This window comes from Lepidochelys kempii, chromosome 4, assembly GCF_965140265.1.
Source record: "Lepidochelys kempii isolate rLepKem1 chromosome 4, rLepKem1.hap2, whole genome shotgun sequence".
In the NCBI taxonomy this organism is placed as follows: domain Eukaryota; kingdom Metazoa; phylum Chordata; order Testudines; family Cheloniidae; genus Lepidochelys; species Lepidochelys kempii.
In genome coordinates this window covers 141,325,176-141,342,004 of record NC_133259.1, presented here as the reverse complement: position 1 = coordinate 141,342,004, position 16,829 = coordinate 141,325,176, and the positions used below count along the sequence as shown (strand labels likewise).

Sequence of the window (16,829 nt, the reverse complement as noted above, 5' to 3'; positions counted from 1 at the left end):
GAACATGGTCTAACAGAGCTTGTAGGTGCAGACAACAGGACCCCTCAGCTGGGTCCATTTTGGGGAGCAGTGAGCCAGACAACCATGTCTCAACGTCCCCAGCCAGACCCAAAATGAAACTCTCTCCAGCCCCTCCTCCTCTGGGCTTTCCCGGGCCAGGAGGTCACCTGATTCCTTTTGTCTCCAACCCTTTAGCTCTCACCTTGCAGGGGGGGAAGGGCCCAGGCCATCAGTGGCCAGGAAAGAGGGTGTTGGCCATTCTCTGTGTCCAGACCCCTGCACACACCTGCCCTCTAGGGCTCTGCAATGATCACACACCCTTATCCCACCACCTAGATACATAAGATCTGCATAGGGGAAACTGAGGCACCCCACACTATTCAGAGGAAATATTAAGAATAGTTCCGCTTCATCACATCTCTCCCTCCTTCGAGACCGAACTGAGCGGGGTCACTTTACCCAGTGACCAGGGGAAGTTCGACCCCACCAACGTTCCCATGGATACCCCAGCATCTCTCCCATTCCTTGGTGGGACTTACACCAGGACCTTCCAGTTTCACGCCCTCCCTTAGGTCGGGGGTGGTCGATAGCACTTGCAGGCTGCATGTGGGAAGGTTTATGTGGCCCGTGCCCTTTGGCCACCCCAAAACCCCAGGGGGTCAAACTGGGATTGGGTCTTCTCCCCCAACAAGCTGGCCAAACACAGCCACTTGGTTAGAGGACTGTTTAACTTTCTTAACAGCTTTCACTCCACCTGAGACCTTCTCAAAGCTATCCACACTGTATCTTTCAACAGGAAAGTCAGTGGATCCATTCACAACAGAAAATTTCTGGCTGTTAGGAACTGAAACTTTCTTGATTAAATCACTTTCACACCCTTCAGTTGCAGTAAACTGCTTGCAAAGACTCCATGAGGATTCCTTTCCCGAGGGCTTTTCTATGCAACAATTCACCCCCACAGAAATTCTGCTCTTACCCTCTTTACCGAGGGCTTGCTCTAGAGGAACACTTTCCTGAGCAACAACAGACTCTTTCTGGGTCTCCCTTACATCCAGAATTACCTCTGGCCCATCCGGCGGATTCCTACACAATCCCCTTTCAGGCAAACTCACAGACTTCCTAGATAAAAGGTTAGAAGCATTCTCCTTCCCTTTGCCACACACAAGTTCAGGAATCTTTTCCTTCTTGCGACAGGTTTCCACACCCTCAGTAGGTAACACAATCCCATCACCTTCCTGCTCTCCTTGTGCCCTGGCTAGGATCTCACCCTGATTAGACAGAGTTGCTCCACCCTTTCCCATCAACACACTAGCAACAGGCAAAATACAAGCACCAGAATTGTCTGGGCTCTGGGATTCTACATAGACACTAACTGGATGCGACCTAGTTACAGGGCCATTCTCCCGAGCAGACACAAACTTAGGACCCTTCCCTTCCTGGGCTTTAGCTGAATCCAGAACCAGCTCTGAGACAACTGCACGACCCTCAACCATCACAGGCTGAAAGGCCCCTTCTGTCTGCTCCACAGACAAAGAAGAGCCGGACACACTTTCTCCTTTCCCAGACACACTTTGGGATCTCTTTTCCCTGGTCCCAGCACACAAGGCTGGTCACAGACAACTGCTTGGAGATCAGGGTAGCTCCCTCCATAGGCAAGTCAATACCCCTGACAGACACAGACACGTTTCCTTCCCTGTCACACTTCTCCACCCAGCTAACAGGTAAGGTCCAGGGACTCTCATCTTCCACTTTCCTCGCCTTCCCACCCTGCTGACTGGACACAGCCATCAGCTCACAAGGCTGCCTAGGCTCATCCAGACTTTCCTTACCAAGCACCTTGCCACTCCCCACAGATCCCCTGCCCTGCCTGTGTCTCCCCCCACTCAGCTGGGGTCTCAGCTCCCACTGTGCTCAGCGCTGCCCTTGCTGTCCCAGTGGGGGTAGGCAGCGAGCTCCCTGCTTTCCTCACTGCATCAGAGCCAGCCTGAGCCCCCTCTCCGGTGTGCAAGGGGGTGGGGAGCATCTCTCTGTCTCACCCAGCCCCAGGGGTCTGGTTACAGGCAGGGAGGTAGCCTAAGCCTAGTAGCTCCTCCCCGCTGCCAGCCAGGTCATCTGCATTTTCACTGGCCATTTCCCTCTCCGCGGATTGTGTTCCTGGATTCAGATTCAAACCCTTGGCAGTTACCAGAGCAGGGCCTGGATCCTGCCCCAAAGAGACACAGTCACCCCAAAACAGGGTCTCGAAGCTGGTGTCCTGGAGAACCCCAAAAACCAGCCAGCCTCACCCCTCCTGGGTCTGCACAGGGATCTGGGCCATAGGCAGGGCGAGGGGCTTCGTCCCTGGGACCCTCACCCAGCTCACACAGCCCCTCAGCATCTGAGGCTGCACCACCCAGGGCCTGACAACAGTTCTCTCTGTCCCAAGATCTCGCCAGCCCAGGAATGTGTCCCCATTGACCATCACCTTCCGCTCCCAGTGGGGATCCGAGGGGCCTGGCCCCAGGAAACTCCACACAGACATATAGGTTGGGGTCAGGAGTGGGAGCCTGTCCACCTCCCCACCCATCTGGCTGACGGAGTCTATGGCCTTGGGACCCAGCAAGGGAGCTAGACACCGGGGCTTTTCCGCAGGGTCCCCCTGGTTCAAATCCCCAGCCTGCTCAAAGGCAGTGAGGTGGCATCCACATCCCACCCGCCCCCCCTTAACCAGGGGCAGCAATTTAGTCTCGAGGTTCCCTGAGGAACTGGCCCCCCGGGATCTATCCCCACTCTCCCCAGGGAGGTCCCCAGGGCCTCTCCGCTCCCCCACCGCCAGTTCATGCTGCTGCTGCTTCTGCAGCTCTTTCTCGGGCTCCCGCTGTCTCTCACAGTCCTCTTGCTCCCTCGGACTCAGCTCCAATCCAGTCCATCTCTGATCCCCGAATGGTGAACCCAATTGTGAAGACCCCCGTCTGGTCAGGGACAGGAGTCTTGGGAATGCCTGGCTACCACTCCAGCTGCTCTCAGATCCTGCTATAGCCCCATTGGGGGTCAGGAATCTGTCCCTGAGAGCGGTCATCCTCCTCCAGCTGCACGATGAACTGTGCTTTGGTGGGTTTCAGAGTAACAGCCCTGTTAGTCTGTATTCGCAAAAAGAAAAGGAGGACTTGTGGCACCTTAGAGACTAACCAATTTATTTGAGCATGAGCTTTCGTGAGCTACAGCTCACTTCATCGGATGCATACCGTGGAAGCTGCAGCAGAATTTATATATACACAGAGAATATGAAACAATACCCCCTCCCACCCCACTGTCCCACTGGATTTGTGCTGGAAATGGCCCACCTGATGATCACTTTAGATAAGCTATTACCAGCAGGACAGTGGGGTGGGAGGAGGTATTTTTTCATATTCTCTGTGTATAAATAAAGTCTGCTGCAGTTTCCACGATATGCATCCGATGAAGTGAGCTGTAGCTCACGAAAGCTCATGCTCAAATAAATTGGTTAGTCTCTAAGGTGCCACAAGTACTCCTTTTCTTTGTGCTTTGGTGAACTTTCCAATGCTCAACCCTCTCTTCCTGCACAGGGTTACAATGTCCTTCTTCAGGAGACGGTGACAGGCCATCACTCCGCTCTTCCCAAGTTGTTGTGGACTCACAGGCCTGTGTGTTCTCAGCTCCCCACGGTTTCCAGGGAGAACCCCTTGTGTGCCAGCCCTTCTCGAGGTCACCCCCTCTTTGCCAGGGTCGAGCTGCAGACTCCTCCGCCCCTGGGACCGCTCGCTGCAATCCCCAGAGGAACCCTCTTACTGCAAAAGTCCTTCTCTCTCCCCGGGCCAAGCTGCAGGCTCCTCTGCCCCTGAGACTGCTCACTGCAGTCCCCAGGGGGACCCCATTACTGCACAGTCCTTCTTGCTGGTCACACACTCCCAGGGGTGAACCGCCCCCCAAAACCGCTCCTCTCTGAGCCTTCAGCATGCCTGGTCCTCGTCAATCCCCCTTCGTTTTACTGCTCCCCAGTCACTTACTGCAGGAAGCGCCGTCCACGGGGTGCAGTACATCCCACCGCTGCCGCCAGTTGTCACGGAGTCCCTGGGTGATGCTCTGGAACTGCTCCCTATGAAGCCAGTCAGGACTCTGGGGCAGTCTCCTTTCTGTGAGCAGACTGTCTTCAGGACACACAGCTCACACGGCTTCCACCTTCCTGGGTCTCACCTCGGAGCATTCAGCATCCTCTGCCCCTCCATGCGCTCCCACAGCCAGGCCGCCCAGGTGGGGTCCTGGGGAAGCCAGAGGGTCCTGCCCCCCAACTCCGCAGTCAGACAGGACTCTCAGCCAGCCAGTAAAACAGAGGTTTATTAGATGACAGGAACATGGTCTAACACAGAGCTTGTAGGAGCAGAGAACAGGACCCCTCAGCCAGGTCCATTTTGAGGGGCAGTGAGCCAGACAACCACGTCTGCCCTTCACTCCATGTCCCAGCCAGCCCCAAATTGCCTCCCCCTCCAGCCCCTCCTCCTCTGGGCTTTGTCCCTTTCCCAGGCTAGGAGGTCACCTGATTCCTTTGTTCTCCAACCCTTTAGCTCTCACCTTGCAGGGGGGAAGGGCCCAGGCCATCAGTGGCCAGGAAAGAGGGTGTTGGCCATTCTCTGTGTCCAGACCCCTGCACACACCTGCCCTCTAGGGCTCTGCAATGATCATACACCTCTATCCCACCTCCTAGATACTTAAGAACGGCATAGGGGAAATTGAGGCACCCCCTCACTATTCAGAGGAAACATTAAGAACAGTCCCGCTTCGTCACACCATGGCTGGGGCAATTCCCAGCTCCACTGGGACCCAGAGCTTTCTCTGGCCCCAGGACTCAGAGCTAGAAAAGGTATTTTAGGACTCCATTGTGGAGCCATTTTATATGCATTATGAATGTAATTCTGGGCTTTTCTTGCCCTCAGCCCTGTGGAGCCAGATTCCCGGTGGGGTGGGGGGGGGGCAGGGGGATTCTGGACTCACTCGCCCATCAGCTTCAACATGGGCAGGATTCACCCAGCTTCCCAGGCCAAGGGACTCAGCCAGGAGCCCAGCCAGCTGGGTAGGAGCTCCTGGACTTTCCAAAGACTTTTTGCCTCTGTGTTTTAACGGGGTGGGAGTCGGTACAGCTCACTTCAGGCTCTGCCATTTGGGATCCATCCCTCCCCCCAGCCCCACCCCCGGGGTCACCCAGCACCATCCCAACCAGCCTCAATGCCAGCAGGCATTTGGCCTCACCACAGCCCACGTGTGCATGGGGGGTGGGGGTCACTGTCTGGGAGGCTATGTGCAGCGGCTCCCCGAATGGTAGGAACCATGAGGAAAGGGAGAGGTAAAAGGACAGTAAATATTGTAATGCCGCTATATAAATCCATGGTTTGCCCGCACCTTGAACACTGTGCGCAGTTCGGGTCGCTCCGTCTTGGAAAAGATTGATTGGAATTGGAAAAGGTGCAGAAAAGAGCAAAAATGCTGAGGGGGATGGAACAGCTTCCGTAGGAGGAGAGATGAAAGAGACTGGGGCTGTTCAGCTTGGAAAAGGGGCGACGGAGGGGGGATACGATCGAGGGCTATAAGATCCCGACTGGGGTGGAGAAAGTAAATAAGGATGTGTTATTTACCCTTTCACATAACACAAGAACCAGGGGGTCACTCAATGAAATTAATAGGCAGCGGATTTAAAACACACATAAGGAAGTATTTCTTCACACAGCGCACAGTCAACCTGTGGAACTCCTTGCCAGAGGATGTTGTGAAGACCAAAGGTATAACTGGATTAAAAAAGAATTAGAGAAGTTCCTGGAGGACAGGCCCATCAATGGCTGTTAGCCCAGATGGTCAGAGACGCAATCTCATAGTATGGGTGTCCCTAGGTCTCTGACTGCCAGACTGGGACTGGAGGACAAGGGTTGGATCACTCAGTAACTGCCCTGCTCTGTTCACTCCCTCTGCAGCGCTTGGCACTTGCCACTATCAGAGACAGGATACTGGGCTCGATGGACCATTGGTCTGGCCCGGGTGGCCATTCTCGGGGGGGTGGGGGGGGGGGTGCTATGGACACCCCCCTGCATGTTCATTCAGGCTCCAGCAGCAGTGGCCTGACTGAATCCCATTGGCAGAGCCACGGCCTGTCATTGTGGGGTCTCTCGAGCAGGGAGCTCTCAGCTCTGATGTTGCTGGTCGCCATCTGCATGACCCCAGGGCCAGGAACGTACTCTGCTCCCTGGCGGGGGTCGGACGGGCTCTGGGGGAGACTGCAACTGGTAACCACTGCACATGGGCCAGTCCCAGAGCGTGACCCTGCCCTGAGCCCTGGCCATGCTTACACACACTCACATTCATGAGAACGGACAAGATGAGGCAGACCAACGTTCCATCAGCCCAGTCTCCTGTCTCCGACAGTGGGCAGAGCTTCCGGGGGAGTGTACAGAACTGGGCAGTTGGAGGGATCCACCCATCTTCCCCTCCTGGCAGCCAGAGGTTTAGAGACACCCCGAGCATGGGGCTGCATCTCTGACCATCCTGGCTAATAGCCATTGCTGGACCTAGTTCTTTTTTTAACCCAGTTATCCTTCTGACCTTCACAGTATCCCCCGGCAGCAAGTTCCACAGGTTGTCTGTGCGCTGGCTGGGTGAAGAATGCTTCCTCTGCTGCTTGGTGGCCTCTGGGGGCTGTTCTGGGAAATGGTAAAGAACAAGTCACAGACTCTTTCCATGTGTAAAACTTCCCAGCTGTACTCTGGGCCTGGATTTGCTCCAAGTCCCCTGGGGCCGTGGGCTCCTGAACCCCCTGCCACGCCCTCTGTGAGGACAAAGGGGGACCTGTCTGTTTGCCAACAAGTGGGCCAACCACTCTGGATCCCTGCCCCAAACTCCCAGGCTGGGGCCGGCATGCAAGCCCTGGCAGCCCTGCCACAGGGAGTCCTCACAGTTCCAGGCTAGCAGGGAGCCAGAGCCAACCTTAGGGTGTCTCTTGCCCTCCCCCATGAGACCTGGCACTAAGGGCAGGGGTGCCTGGGAGCCCTGGGGCACAGAGAACATAGCACTGCCCAGGGGGGATCTGAGCCTGGGGAGACTGTCGCCCTTGTGCCGCTGGGGGTTAGGGCTGACCCCTTCTCCGGGTGCCCCTGTAATTACCTGGGGGTGGCTGGGTGGAGGCAGTGAGAGGCGGCTCCCAGAGCTGCAGCCCCGGGACTGGGGGCGCTGGCCGGCGGGAGGGCACCGCGTGGGGCGCAGAGCTGGGAGGGGGCACTCCCCGCCCTGGGGCCAGGGGGAGATTTAGGGTTTGGCTGCCCCGGCCCGCGGGTAATGTCATTTCCCCAAGCCGGGACGTGCTGGGCCCGCAGGTCCCGGCTCCTGGGGCAGCTGCAGTCTCTGCTCCAGAGCAGGGATCGCGGCCCGGCCTGGCCCCAGCCCTGCCCCGGGCGGCCCAGCGCCCGCCCAGCCACCCCAAACCGCCAGGCGGGGCCAGGCTGGACCTGAGTCCCAGCCTGTCCCTCTCTGGGCGGCCACAAACCGGACCGCGGCCCCCAGGCCTGGCGGGGCGATTCCCGGTGACTAGCAGGGCTGGCGGGGGGTGCAGAAGGGGGCTGGGGCCGGGAGCCGCGGGCACAGGGCAAACAGCCCCGGGGGAGGGGAACGGCCGCCGGCGGCCCCGCTGCCGCCCAAGTCCTGGTGGGTTTTAGCTCTGAGCTGCCCGAGCCTGGCTGGGCGGGAGGCCGGGAGGGACGCAGCCCGAGGCCCGATCCGCAGCCACCCACGAGGGGAGCAATCCCGAGGTCGCCCCCGGCGCTGCTGCGAGCGGGTCAGAGGGAGCCCCCGGGGCGCGCTCCCGGGCGGGTTAACTCGGGCCTGGCGTTACTCGGCACCAGGCTCCGAGCGCCAAGGGCGATTACCTGGGGGGGGAGTTCAGGCCCGGGGGGCAGTGCCCTGCGGCAGCCGCGCTGGGGGGCCGGGCTCTCCGCGGCTCGGGCCCCGCGCCGCGCCGGGCAGTGGCTCTGGCGAGGGGGGGTCCGCGGTTCCTCCCCGCCCGGCGGGCCCCGCAGGGAGCGCCCCGCCGGGGCAGGGAGCGTCCCGCCGGGGACGCTGCCCGAGCGCAGCGGGAAGGGGCGGCCGCCGCGGGTCCCGCCGAGCCGGGCGGGGAGCTCCCGGCTAAGCCCCGCCGCGCGCGCTGGGATGGCTCTTAGGTGGGGAGCGCGCTGGGGCCCGGCCTTTGCCCCGAGCGGAGGCGCCGTCCGGTGCCCGGCCCCGGCCCGGCGCTCCAGCCCCCTGCTCGCTCCTCACGACGTCTCTGCCCCGGTCCGGCCCGGCGCTAGCCCCGCTCCGGGGGCGCCGCCGGCTCGCGGCTCTGACCGGGGGAAATGGAAACGAGTCCGGCCCTGTTTAAAAGCGCGGAACATCTGGGCTCTGCCCGAAGGCCCGCGGGGGAAGCGGGCACCGCGCGGCGGCCCCGGGTTCGGCGCAGAACCCGGCCCAGCTCGCGGGCAAGCTGCGCCGGGCCCTTGGGCCCCCTTCTTGCCAGGGCGGCTCCGGCGGCGATTTGGCCCGTGCCCTCGAGGCTGAGCCCTCCTGGCCCTGCGCGGGCCGCGGGGCGGGCTACCGAGCCGCTCGCGGGGTCCTGGGGGCAGGGACGCGCCCCGCACTCGTTTTGCACACAAATCAAAGGGGCGGTTCCCCTCCACTCCCTTGGCCACGCCCTCTTTGGGTGAGGCCTGTCAATCACTGCCGGAGGCTGCCAATCAGCGGGCAGGCGCACGGGATTTTGGCCCCTGCAGATGGAAGGGGCCAGAAGAGCGCGCGCTGCCCCGGGGGCCCAGGCGCTCTCCGGGTACGTGCGGCCGCGCGCGGAGCCCCGCGCTCCAGTGACGTGCGCCCAGGGGGCCCGGGGCCCTGCGCATGGGGCCGGCTCCAGCGGGGGGCCTGCAGCGGGGGCGCCCCGGCGGGGGCGGGCAGGCACTGAGGAGCAAGAGGGGCGGGAGAGCGCGCGGGGAGCCGGGGTGCGGAGCGCGTCCCTCCCCATGGAGCCCTCGGGGCTGGAGCAGGAGGGCCCGGGCCAGACCCACCCGCACCACGAGCCCATCAGCTTCGGCATCGACCAGATCCTGAGCAGCCCGGAGCAGGGCAGCTGCTTGGGGCCGGCCCGCCCGGCGGGGGAGCTGGACTACGCGCTCTACGGGAGCGGCTGCAGCGGCGCCTACAACCCCGCCTGCTCGCTGGGCTCCTACAGCCTCAGCCGGAGCATGAACGTGGCCCCACGGGCCGCGCCGGGGGGCCCGGCGGGAGGGGTGATCCGGGTGCCGGCGCACAGACCTCTGCCCCCAGCGCCCGGGGCGCCCGCCGCGCCCCCGCAGCCGGGGGTCCCCGGCCTCTCCAGCCTCACCTTCCCCTGGATGGAGAGCAGCAGGCGGCTCGCCAAAGACCGGCTTTCAGGTGAGCCCCCGCCCCCCGCCAGCTCCCTGGCCCGGCTGGTAGAGCCCCCTGCCCGGCGGGGAGCGCCAGATCCCCGGCCCCTCTCTCGGGAGCGCTCAGCCCAGGGGCCCGGACGGCCGGGAGACTGGGCCCGATCCCGGCAGGTGCCGAGCGCTCCTCGCTGACATCCCTGGCCCGATCCGGACTCCTGCGGGGCTGAGCTGGCCGGCCTGGTGCCGGGAGCGGCCTCTCCGGGACCGGTAACGGGACTGGCCAGCGGCTTCGCGCCCACCAGCATGAACCCGGGGCGGGGCGGGGCGGCGGCTCCAGCGCGGCTGCTCGCCCCGGGGAGATTCCGGCCCAGCACAGGCCTGGCCAGGTCGGTATCTCGGCCCCGGGGCAGAGTCAGCGCCTGTTCCCGGACACCGCTGCGGGGCCCCCAGAGAACCAGGACAGGGAGAGAGTCCCCTGCCCCACAGTTCGGGAAAGTTCCCCCCGTCCTTGGCCGTGGGCACCTGGACATCCCCCGCTCGGCGGAGCCCTGGCCCTGACACGGCTCGCGGCGGCGGGCGCTGGAGGGGAGATCCAGGCCCGCGGAAGCAGGATTCCCGCTGGAACCGGAGCCGGGCCCCTGGGGGACGCGCTGGGATCTACCCACGAGCCTGGTGAGCGCCCTGAACGCCCCGCCGAGTCCAGCCCGGTGCGCGCCCGGTGACAGCGGGACGGCGCCCGGGGGCCCCGGCTGCGCTCGGGCCGGTGAGAGCCGGGTCCCGCCGACTCCGGCTGGAGCTGCGCCAGGGCGCGGCGGGTTCGAACTCTGCTGGCGGCAGCCCCCGGGTCCGGTGTCCCAGCGGCTGCTCCCCGCGCAGCGCCCGGCGTGGGCACGGAATGGGGTCTGAAGGGGCAACCCCGGACCGGGTCTGAGGAGAAACGTCCCCGGACACGCAGGCGACTCGGCACCGGCTGCGGCTCACATCGCTGTTTCCGGACCCGCCCGGTCCTTCCGCCGCCCGCTCCCTGGGGACGGGCAGCCGGGTCCCGCGGCCCCAGGCCGGGCTGGCTGGGCAGGGGGCCAGAGGAGCAGGGCGCAGCCGGAGCCCCGATCCCAGGCCCGTGCCCCAGGCGGCGGGAAGGGGCGGGGGGTCTTGAGGCAGCCTCCGCAGCGCTGCCCCCAGCCCAGCTGCCTGACGGGGCCCGGCCCGGGCGCTCCCTGGGGCCCGGACCCCCAGGGCTCCGCGCTGTTGCCACGGGGGGTGTGAGTCCTGCCCGTGCGATCGTGGGGTGCGCTGACGGGCAGGCCCCCCCCTTGAAGTGAGAAGCCCAGCGCGGGCCCGGGCTAGGCCGTGATCCGCGCCCGGGGCGCGCCGAGGCCTCTGGAAAGGCTCCTGGGCTGTGCGCGGCGGCGCAGCCGGGCGGCTGTGACCGGCCAAGACCGGAGCCCGGGGCCAGCGCTTGGGGACACCGGGCTCCCGCGGTCCCGAAGCCCGGGATCGGGCCCGTCCCCAGCAGCAAACACAGCCGGGGGGAGAGCCGCTCCGTTGGGGGCCCGTCTGACACCCCCGCCCTTCTGCCAGCCCCTGCCCCCGACGGCGAGCGGCCCGGCGGGTCTGTGCGGCGCTGACCGGCACCCTTGTCCCCCAGCGGGCCGGGCCGCCAGCTACGGAGCATCCGCGGCGGCGGAACTGGGGGCCGAGTCCCTTGGCTGTGAGCACCCCCTGGACCCCCCGCAGGTCACGGGGCCCAGCCCGGGGTGGCGGGGGCGGAGAAGGGGTTGGGAAGGGTCGGCAGCGTCCGCCAGCAGGACAGGACAGGGCCAGGCCCCGCCCGCCCCGCACACCCCAGGGGCCCCCACCCGGTCCAGCGCTCTTTGGCTGCCGGGGATCCTGTCCCGCCCCCCTCATTTTCCACGCCAGCCCTGCGCCGGCACTGGGGAGAGCTGGGGGGTCCCTCCGGGCCTCAACACCAGGGCTTCCCCCTGCGCGCCTTGCGCCCCGCCGGGGCTCCCCCTGCCCACCCAGCCATGCGCCCCAGGCCCCCCCGCAGCTGATGGGTCTGGTGATGTGCAGGGACGATGGTGCCTGCTGGGGATTGCGAGGGCAGGCGCTGTGAGCACCACCCCGGACGCCTGGGTTCTGTGCCCAGCCACGGGAAGGTCAGTCTGTCCCTCTGCTCTCAGCGCACCCCCGGGAGCCTCTGGCCCTTAGCGGGACGCAGAGCAGCCGGTTCCTGCCCGGGGTGTTGATCGCTCCAGCGGGCCCATCCCGGCGCCTGTCCCTGAAGGACCTTCCCTGGCGGGCCGGCAGAAGCTGGCGGCCCCGGGGCTCCCCCGGCCTGGGGGAGGGTGTTCGGCCCCCGTTGAGGGTTGGGGCTCCTGACCTGGCTGCTGGGGGCGGGTGTCTCGTCCCACTGCCCCCGGGGCCCGGGCCGGGGCCGGAGTGCAGCGGGGCTGTTTCTCCCTGGGTTGGAGCCGGTTCTTAGCTCTCGGGGCGGGGAGTCCGTGTCCCCCTCCGGCCCCAAGGCTGGGAGTGGGCAGGGGGCGATGATGAGGACGGGTTGCCAACCCTCCAGGATTGGCCGGGAGTCTCCAGGACTAAAGCTGATGTCATGTGATGGAACCTCCAGGAATGCGGCCAACCACAGTTGGCAGGCCTAGGTGAGGGCAGGCGGCCTGGCCAGGCTGGGGCCGGGGGGAGCCAGGGCTGGGCCCCTGGAGAGCTGGGCGCTGTCATGCTCCCAGGGTGCCCCCGGCTCAGGGATGGGCTTCAGCCCTACCGGTGAGGTGGCGAGGAGCCCGCGCATGCTGGGCCGTGGCTGGCGGGTGGGATGGGGCTGGCCCCTCCCCGGCATAGCTGCCATGCCTGGGGCCACTCTCGGCTGCGTCTGCAACCCGCCTCCGAGCCCCGGCCAGCGTCTGGATGGCCGAGCTGCAGCGAGGGGCTGCCCAGCCATGTGGGGGTCCCTACCCAGCCGGGGGGCTCCTGCCTGGGTGGAGTCTGTTTCCTGTGCAGCGAATCGGGGGGGAGGAGGGGGACGGTTCCCAAAGCCAGACCTGCCAGGCTGTGGCCCTGAGCCATGGGTAGCAAGGGGGTGGAGGTGCCAGGCTGCCCAGTGGGTCCACAGCATTCCCCCAGCCCTGGGGGCTCTGTCACCCTTGCCATGTGCAGCTGGCGCAGTGATGCCATGGGCTGGTGGGGACACCCAGTGCCTGGGATCAGAGTCCGGAGCCTGTCCCGGGCAGCTCCGCCTGGTGCTTCGGCCCAGATGCCAGCAGGGGCCCAGCAAGGACGCAGCTCGGCCCGCTATGTCCGGTGCCTGCCCTCTGGCCCCCTGTGCAGTGCGGGCTGCAGGAATGCTGGGTGGGCCGGCAGGCAGCGGGCCCCAGCCATTCCTAGGCCAGCCGGAGGAGCTGATGTGCCCCAGCAGGAGACCAGCCCCCCAGCGCCCATCGCGCCCAGGGGCGTGGGCCTGAGTGAGGTGAGGGCAGTACCCAGGCCTGACCTCCTGCCTCCCCTTTGCCTGCAGCTGCCCTGTCCCCGTTTGCGGTGACGCGGCGCATCGGGCACCCCTACCAGAACCGCACCCCCCCCAAGAGGAAGAAGCCGCGCACGTCCTTCAGCCGAGTGCAGATCTGTGAGCTGGAGAAGCGCTTCCACCGGCAGAAGTACCTGGCCTCGGCCGAGCGGGCCACCCTGGCCAAGGCCCTCAAGATGACGGACGCCCAGGTGAAGACCTGGTTCCAGAACCGCCGCACCAAATGGAGGTAACACAGGCTGCAGCTCAGGGCTGGGCCCTGCCACGCCCAGCCAGGCCAGCCCGGGCCCAGTGCGGGCTACCAACACCTCCAGCACAGCCTTCCTCGCAGCTAGGGGCAAAGGAGCCCCCCTGCTGGGGAGAGGCCAGGGCTGGATTCCTGGGAGCTCCCCCCACAGCCAGCCCCTCTGCCCCACCCCCACAGCGCCCCCTGCTGGGGAGAGGCCAGGGCTGGATTCCTGGGAGCTCCCCCCACAGCCAGCCCCTCTGCCCCACCCCCACAGCGCCCCCTGCTGGGAGAAGCTGGGGCTGGATTCCTGGGAGCTCCCCCCACAGCCAGCCCCTCTGCCCCACCCCCACAGCACCCCCTGCTGGGGAGAGGCCAGGGCTGGATTCCTGGGAGCTCCCCCCACAGCCAGCCCCTCTGCCCCACCCCCACAGCACCCCCTGCTGGGGAGAGGCCAGGGCTGGATTCCTGGGAGCTCCCCCCACAGCCAGCCCCTCTGCCCCACCCCCACAGCACCCCCTGCTGGGAGAGGCTGGGGCTGGATTCCTGGGAGCTCCCCCCAGAGCCAGGGCTCCTGTTTTGTCAGGGCAGAGTGGAGTTAGACACATGCACTGTGCTGGGGCAGGATGGGGCAAGGGGTTGAGGAGCTGGCATGGGGCAGGGGCGTGTAGCTGAGGGGCCGGCCCGGGGCAGGGGCGTGTAGCTGAGGGGCCGGCCCGGGGCAGGGCGGGGGCGTGTAGCTGAGGGGCCGCCTGGGGCAGGGTGAGGAGGGGCGGGGGCGTGTAGCTGAGGGGCTGCCCGGGGCGGGGGCGTGTAGCTGAGGGGCCGCCTGGGGCGGGGGCGTGTAGCTGAGGGGCCGCCCGGGGCGGGGTGAGGAGGGGCGGGGGCGTGTAGCTGAGGGGCCGCCCAGGGCGGGAAGGGGGCGTGTAGCTGAGGGGCCGCCCGGGGCAGGGCGGGGGCATGTAGCTGAGGGGCCGGCCCGGGGCAGGGGCGTGTAGCTGAGGGGCCGGCCCGGGGCAGGGCGGGGGCGTGTAGCTGAGGGGCCGCCCGGGGCAGGGCGGGGGCGTGTAGCTGAGGGGCCGCCCAGGGCAGGGCGGGGGCGTGTAGCTGAGGGGCCGCCCGGGGCAGGGGCGTGTAGCTGAGGGGCCGGCCCGGGGCAGGGCAGGGGCGTGTAGCTGAGGGGCCGGCCCGGGGCAGGGCGGGGGCGTGTAGCTGAGGGGCGCCCGGGGCAGGGCGGGGGCGTGTAGCTGAGGGGCCGCCCGGGGCAGGGCGGGGGCGTGTAGCTGAGGGGCCGCCCGGGGCAGGGCGGGGGCGTGTAGCTGAGGGGCCGCCCGGGGCAGGGCGGGGGCGTGTAGCTGAGGGGCCGGCCCGGGGCAGGGCGGGGGCGTGTAGCTGAGGGGCCGCCCGGGGCAGGGCAGGGGCGTGTAGCTGAGGGGCCGCCCGGGGCAGGGCAGGGGCGTGTAGCTGAGGGGCCGCCCGGGGCAGGGCAGGGGCGTGTAGCTGAGGGGCCGGCCCGGGGCAGGGGCGTGTAGCTGAGGGGCCGCCCGGGGCGGGAAGGGGGCGTGTAGCTGAGGGGCCGGCCCGGGGCAGGGCGGGGGCGTGTAGCTGAGGGGCGCCCGGGGCAGGGGCGAGTAGCTGAGGGGCCGCCCGGGGCGGGAAGGGGGCGTGTAGCTGAGGGGCCGCCCGGGGCAGGGCGGGGGCGTGTAGCTGAGGGGCGCCCGGGGCAGGGGCGTGTAGCTGAGGGGCCGCCCGGGGCGGGAAGGGGGCGTGTAGCTGAGGGGCCGGCCCGGGGCAGGGCAGGGGCGTGTAGCTGAGGGGCCGCCCGGGGCAGGGGCGTGTAGCTGAGGGGCCGCCCGGGGCGGGAAGGGGGCGTGTAGCTGAGGGGCCGGCCCGGGGCAGGGCGGGGGCGTGTAGCTGAGGGGCCGGCCCGGGGCAGGGCAGGGGCGTGTAGCTGAGGGGCCGCCCGGGGCAGGGGCGTGTAGCTGAGGGGCCGCCCGGGGCGGGAAGGGGGCGTGTAGCTGAGGGGCCGGCCCGGGGCAGGGCGGGGGCGTGTAGCTGAGGGGCGCCCGGGGCAGGGGCGTGTAGCTGAGGGGCCGCCCGGGGCGGGAAGGGGGCGTGTAGCTGAGGGGCCGGCCCGGGGCAGGGCGGGGGCGTGTAGCTGAGGGGCGCCCGGGGCAGGGGCGTGTAGCTGAGGGGCCGCCCGGGGCGGGAAGGGGGCGTGTAGCTGAGGGGCCGCCCGGGGCAGGGCGGGGGCGTGTAGCTGAGGGGCGCCCGGGGCAGGGGCGAGTAGCTGAGGGGCCGCCCGGGGCGGGAAGGGGGCGTGTAGCTGAGGGGCCGCCCGGGGCAGGGCGGGGGCGTGTAGCTGAGGGGCGCCCGGGGCAGGGGCGTGTAGCTGAGGGGCCGCCCGGGGCGGGAAGGGGGCGTGTAGCTGAGGGGCCGCCCGGGGCAGGGCGGGGGCGTGTAGCTGAGGGGCGCCCGGGGCAGGGGCGAGTAGCTGAGGGGCCGCCCGGGGCGGGAAGGGGGTCGAGGGGCAGGCAGCCACTCATGCGGCTCTGCCCACGCCCCGCAGGAGGCAGACGGCGGAGGAGCGCGAGGCCGAGCGCCAGCAGGCCAACCGGCTGATGTTGCACCTGCAGCAGGAGGCCTTCCAGAAGAGCCTGAGCCAGCCGCTGCCGCAGGATCCGCTCTGCATGCACAACTCCTCCCTCTGTGCCCTGCAGAACCTGCAGCCCTGGGCCGAGGACAAGAAGGTCACGTCCGTCTCAGGGGTGGCATCAGTGGTGTGAGGCCCCCACGCTGCCCCTTGGAGCAGGGGGGAGAGACCTGTCTGCACATCCCCACGGAGGCTGCGGGGTGGCTGGGGCTGAGGCCGGACCCTCCTTGCCTGCAGCAGATGCAGACCCCTGGGCATGGGCTGCTGCCCCCAGGGACCATGATGCCAGTGCGCTCCCTGCTGTGTGCCTGCCCTGGCTGGGGTCTGCCCGGCCTCAGCACCCACGGGGGAGCAAGGAGCCCCAGATACACCCCCCACCCCCCGGCCGGCCAGTCCCGGCTGACTGACTCAAAGGCTCTGCCTACAGCTGACTTAGTGACCTATACTGCCAATAAAGGGTTAAAGTCTGTGGTTAATGGAGACCTAGATCCCATCCGCAAGGGCCCTCCCCATGGGAGCTGGGGCCCCTGTACTGGCTGGGGCTCTCCAGGGCAATACGTGGCCCTTCCCCCCTCACTGCCGGGGGTACAGCCACCCTGACACCTCAGGGCCTGCCCAGAGCTGCCCCAGTATCAGCGAGGCCCAGCCCCCACTTTTCTGTTAGGACTGGAGGCTCCCAGCCTTTGCAGCTCCGCCTTGCTGTGCTGCTGAGGCCCAGGGATGGAGGGGACGGCCCCCCATGGGGAGAAGTGGGAGGGGGCCTTGCCCTGGGGCCCACAGGGAGCTGGAAGGTGAGTGGTGCCCTGGGGCCAGCTCATCACAGAGTGAGCATGGAGCTGCGGGGTCAGCCTGGGGCAGCGCCATGTCCATCCAGCCCGGGGTCCTGTCTGCGGGCAGTGGCTGGTGCCAGAGGATGAGGAGAGCAGCGGGGGCTTGGAGCAGAACCACATGGGATCTGACTTGAGCCAGAGCAGAGCTTTCAGAGAACCGCCCACACTTGAGTTC

General features: G+C 67.0%; 1 protein-coding gene across 2 annotated transcripts; it reads left to right on the top strand.

The window, feature by feature from the left end:
- The first annotated feature begins 9,012 nt into the window (after positions 1-9,012).
- On the top strand, positions 9,013-16,275 carry TLX2 (T cell leukemia homeobox 2). Of its 2 annotated transcripts, XM_073340166.1 has the most exons (3): positions 9,013-9,435; positions 12,937-13,174; positions 15,741-16,275. In XM_073340166.1, exons 1-3 carry the CDS (start codon positions 9,024-9,026, stop codon positions 15,955-15,957), a joined length of 867 nt encoding a protein of 288 aa, XP_073196267.1. In that variant the 5' UTR covers positions 9,013-9,023; the 3' UTR covers positions 15,958-16,275. The 2 variants fall into 2 exon arrangements, 1 of the variants encoding a protein (XP_073196267.1); XR_012158411.1 differs by lacking the exons at positions 9,013-9,435; positions 15,741-16,275 and adding an exon at positions 10,346-12,067 and having other exon boundaries at positions 12,937-13,024.
- The last annotated feature ends 554 nt before the right edge of the window (positions 16,276-16,829 follow it).

Excerpts from the sequence above, each read along its gene's own strand:
- TLX2 (XM_073340166.1), top strand. The coding sequence starts at position 9,024 with ATGGAGCCCTCGGGGCTGGAGCAGGAGGGCCCGGGCCAGACCCACCCG. Across the intron at positions 9,436-12,936 it reads CGCCAAAGACCGGCTTTCAG|CTGCCCTGTCCCCGTTTGCG; the intron begins GTGAGCCCCCGC and ends CTTTGCCTGCAG. Across the intron at positions 13,175-15,740 it reads AACCGCCGCACCAAATGGAG|GAGGCAGACGGCGGAGGAGC; the intron begins GTAACACAGGCT and ends CACGCCCCGCAG.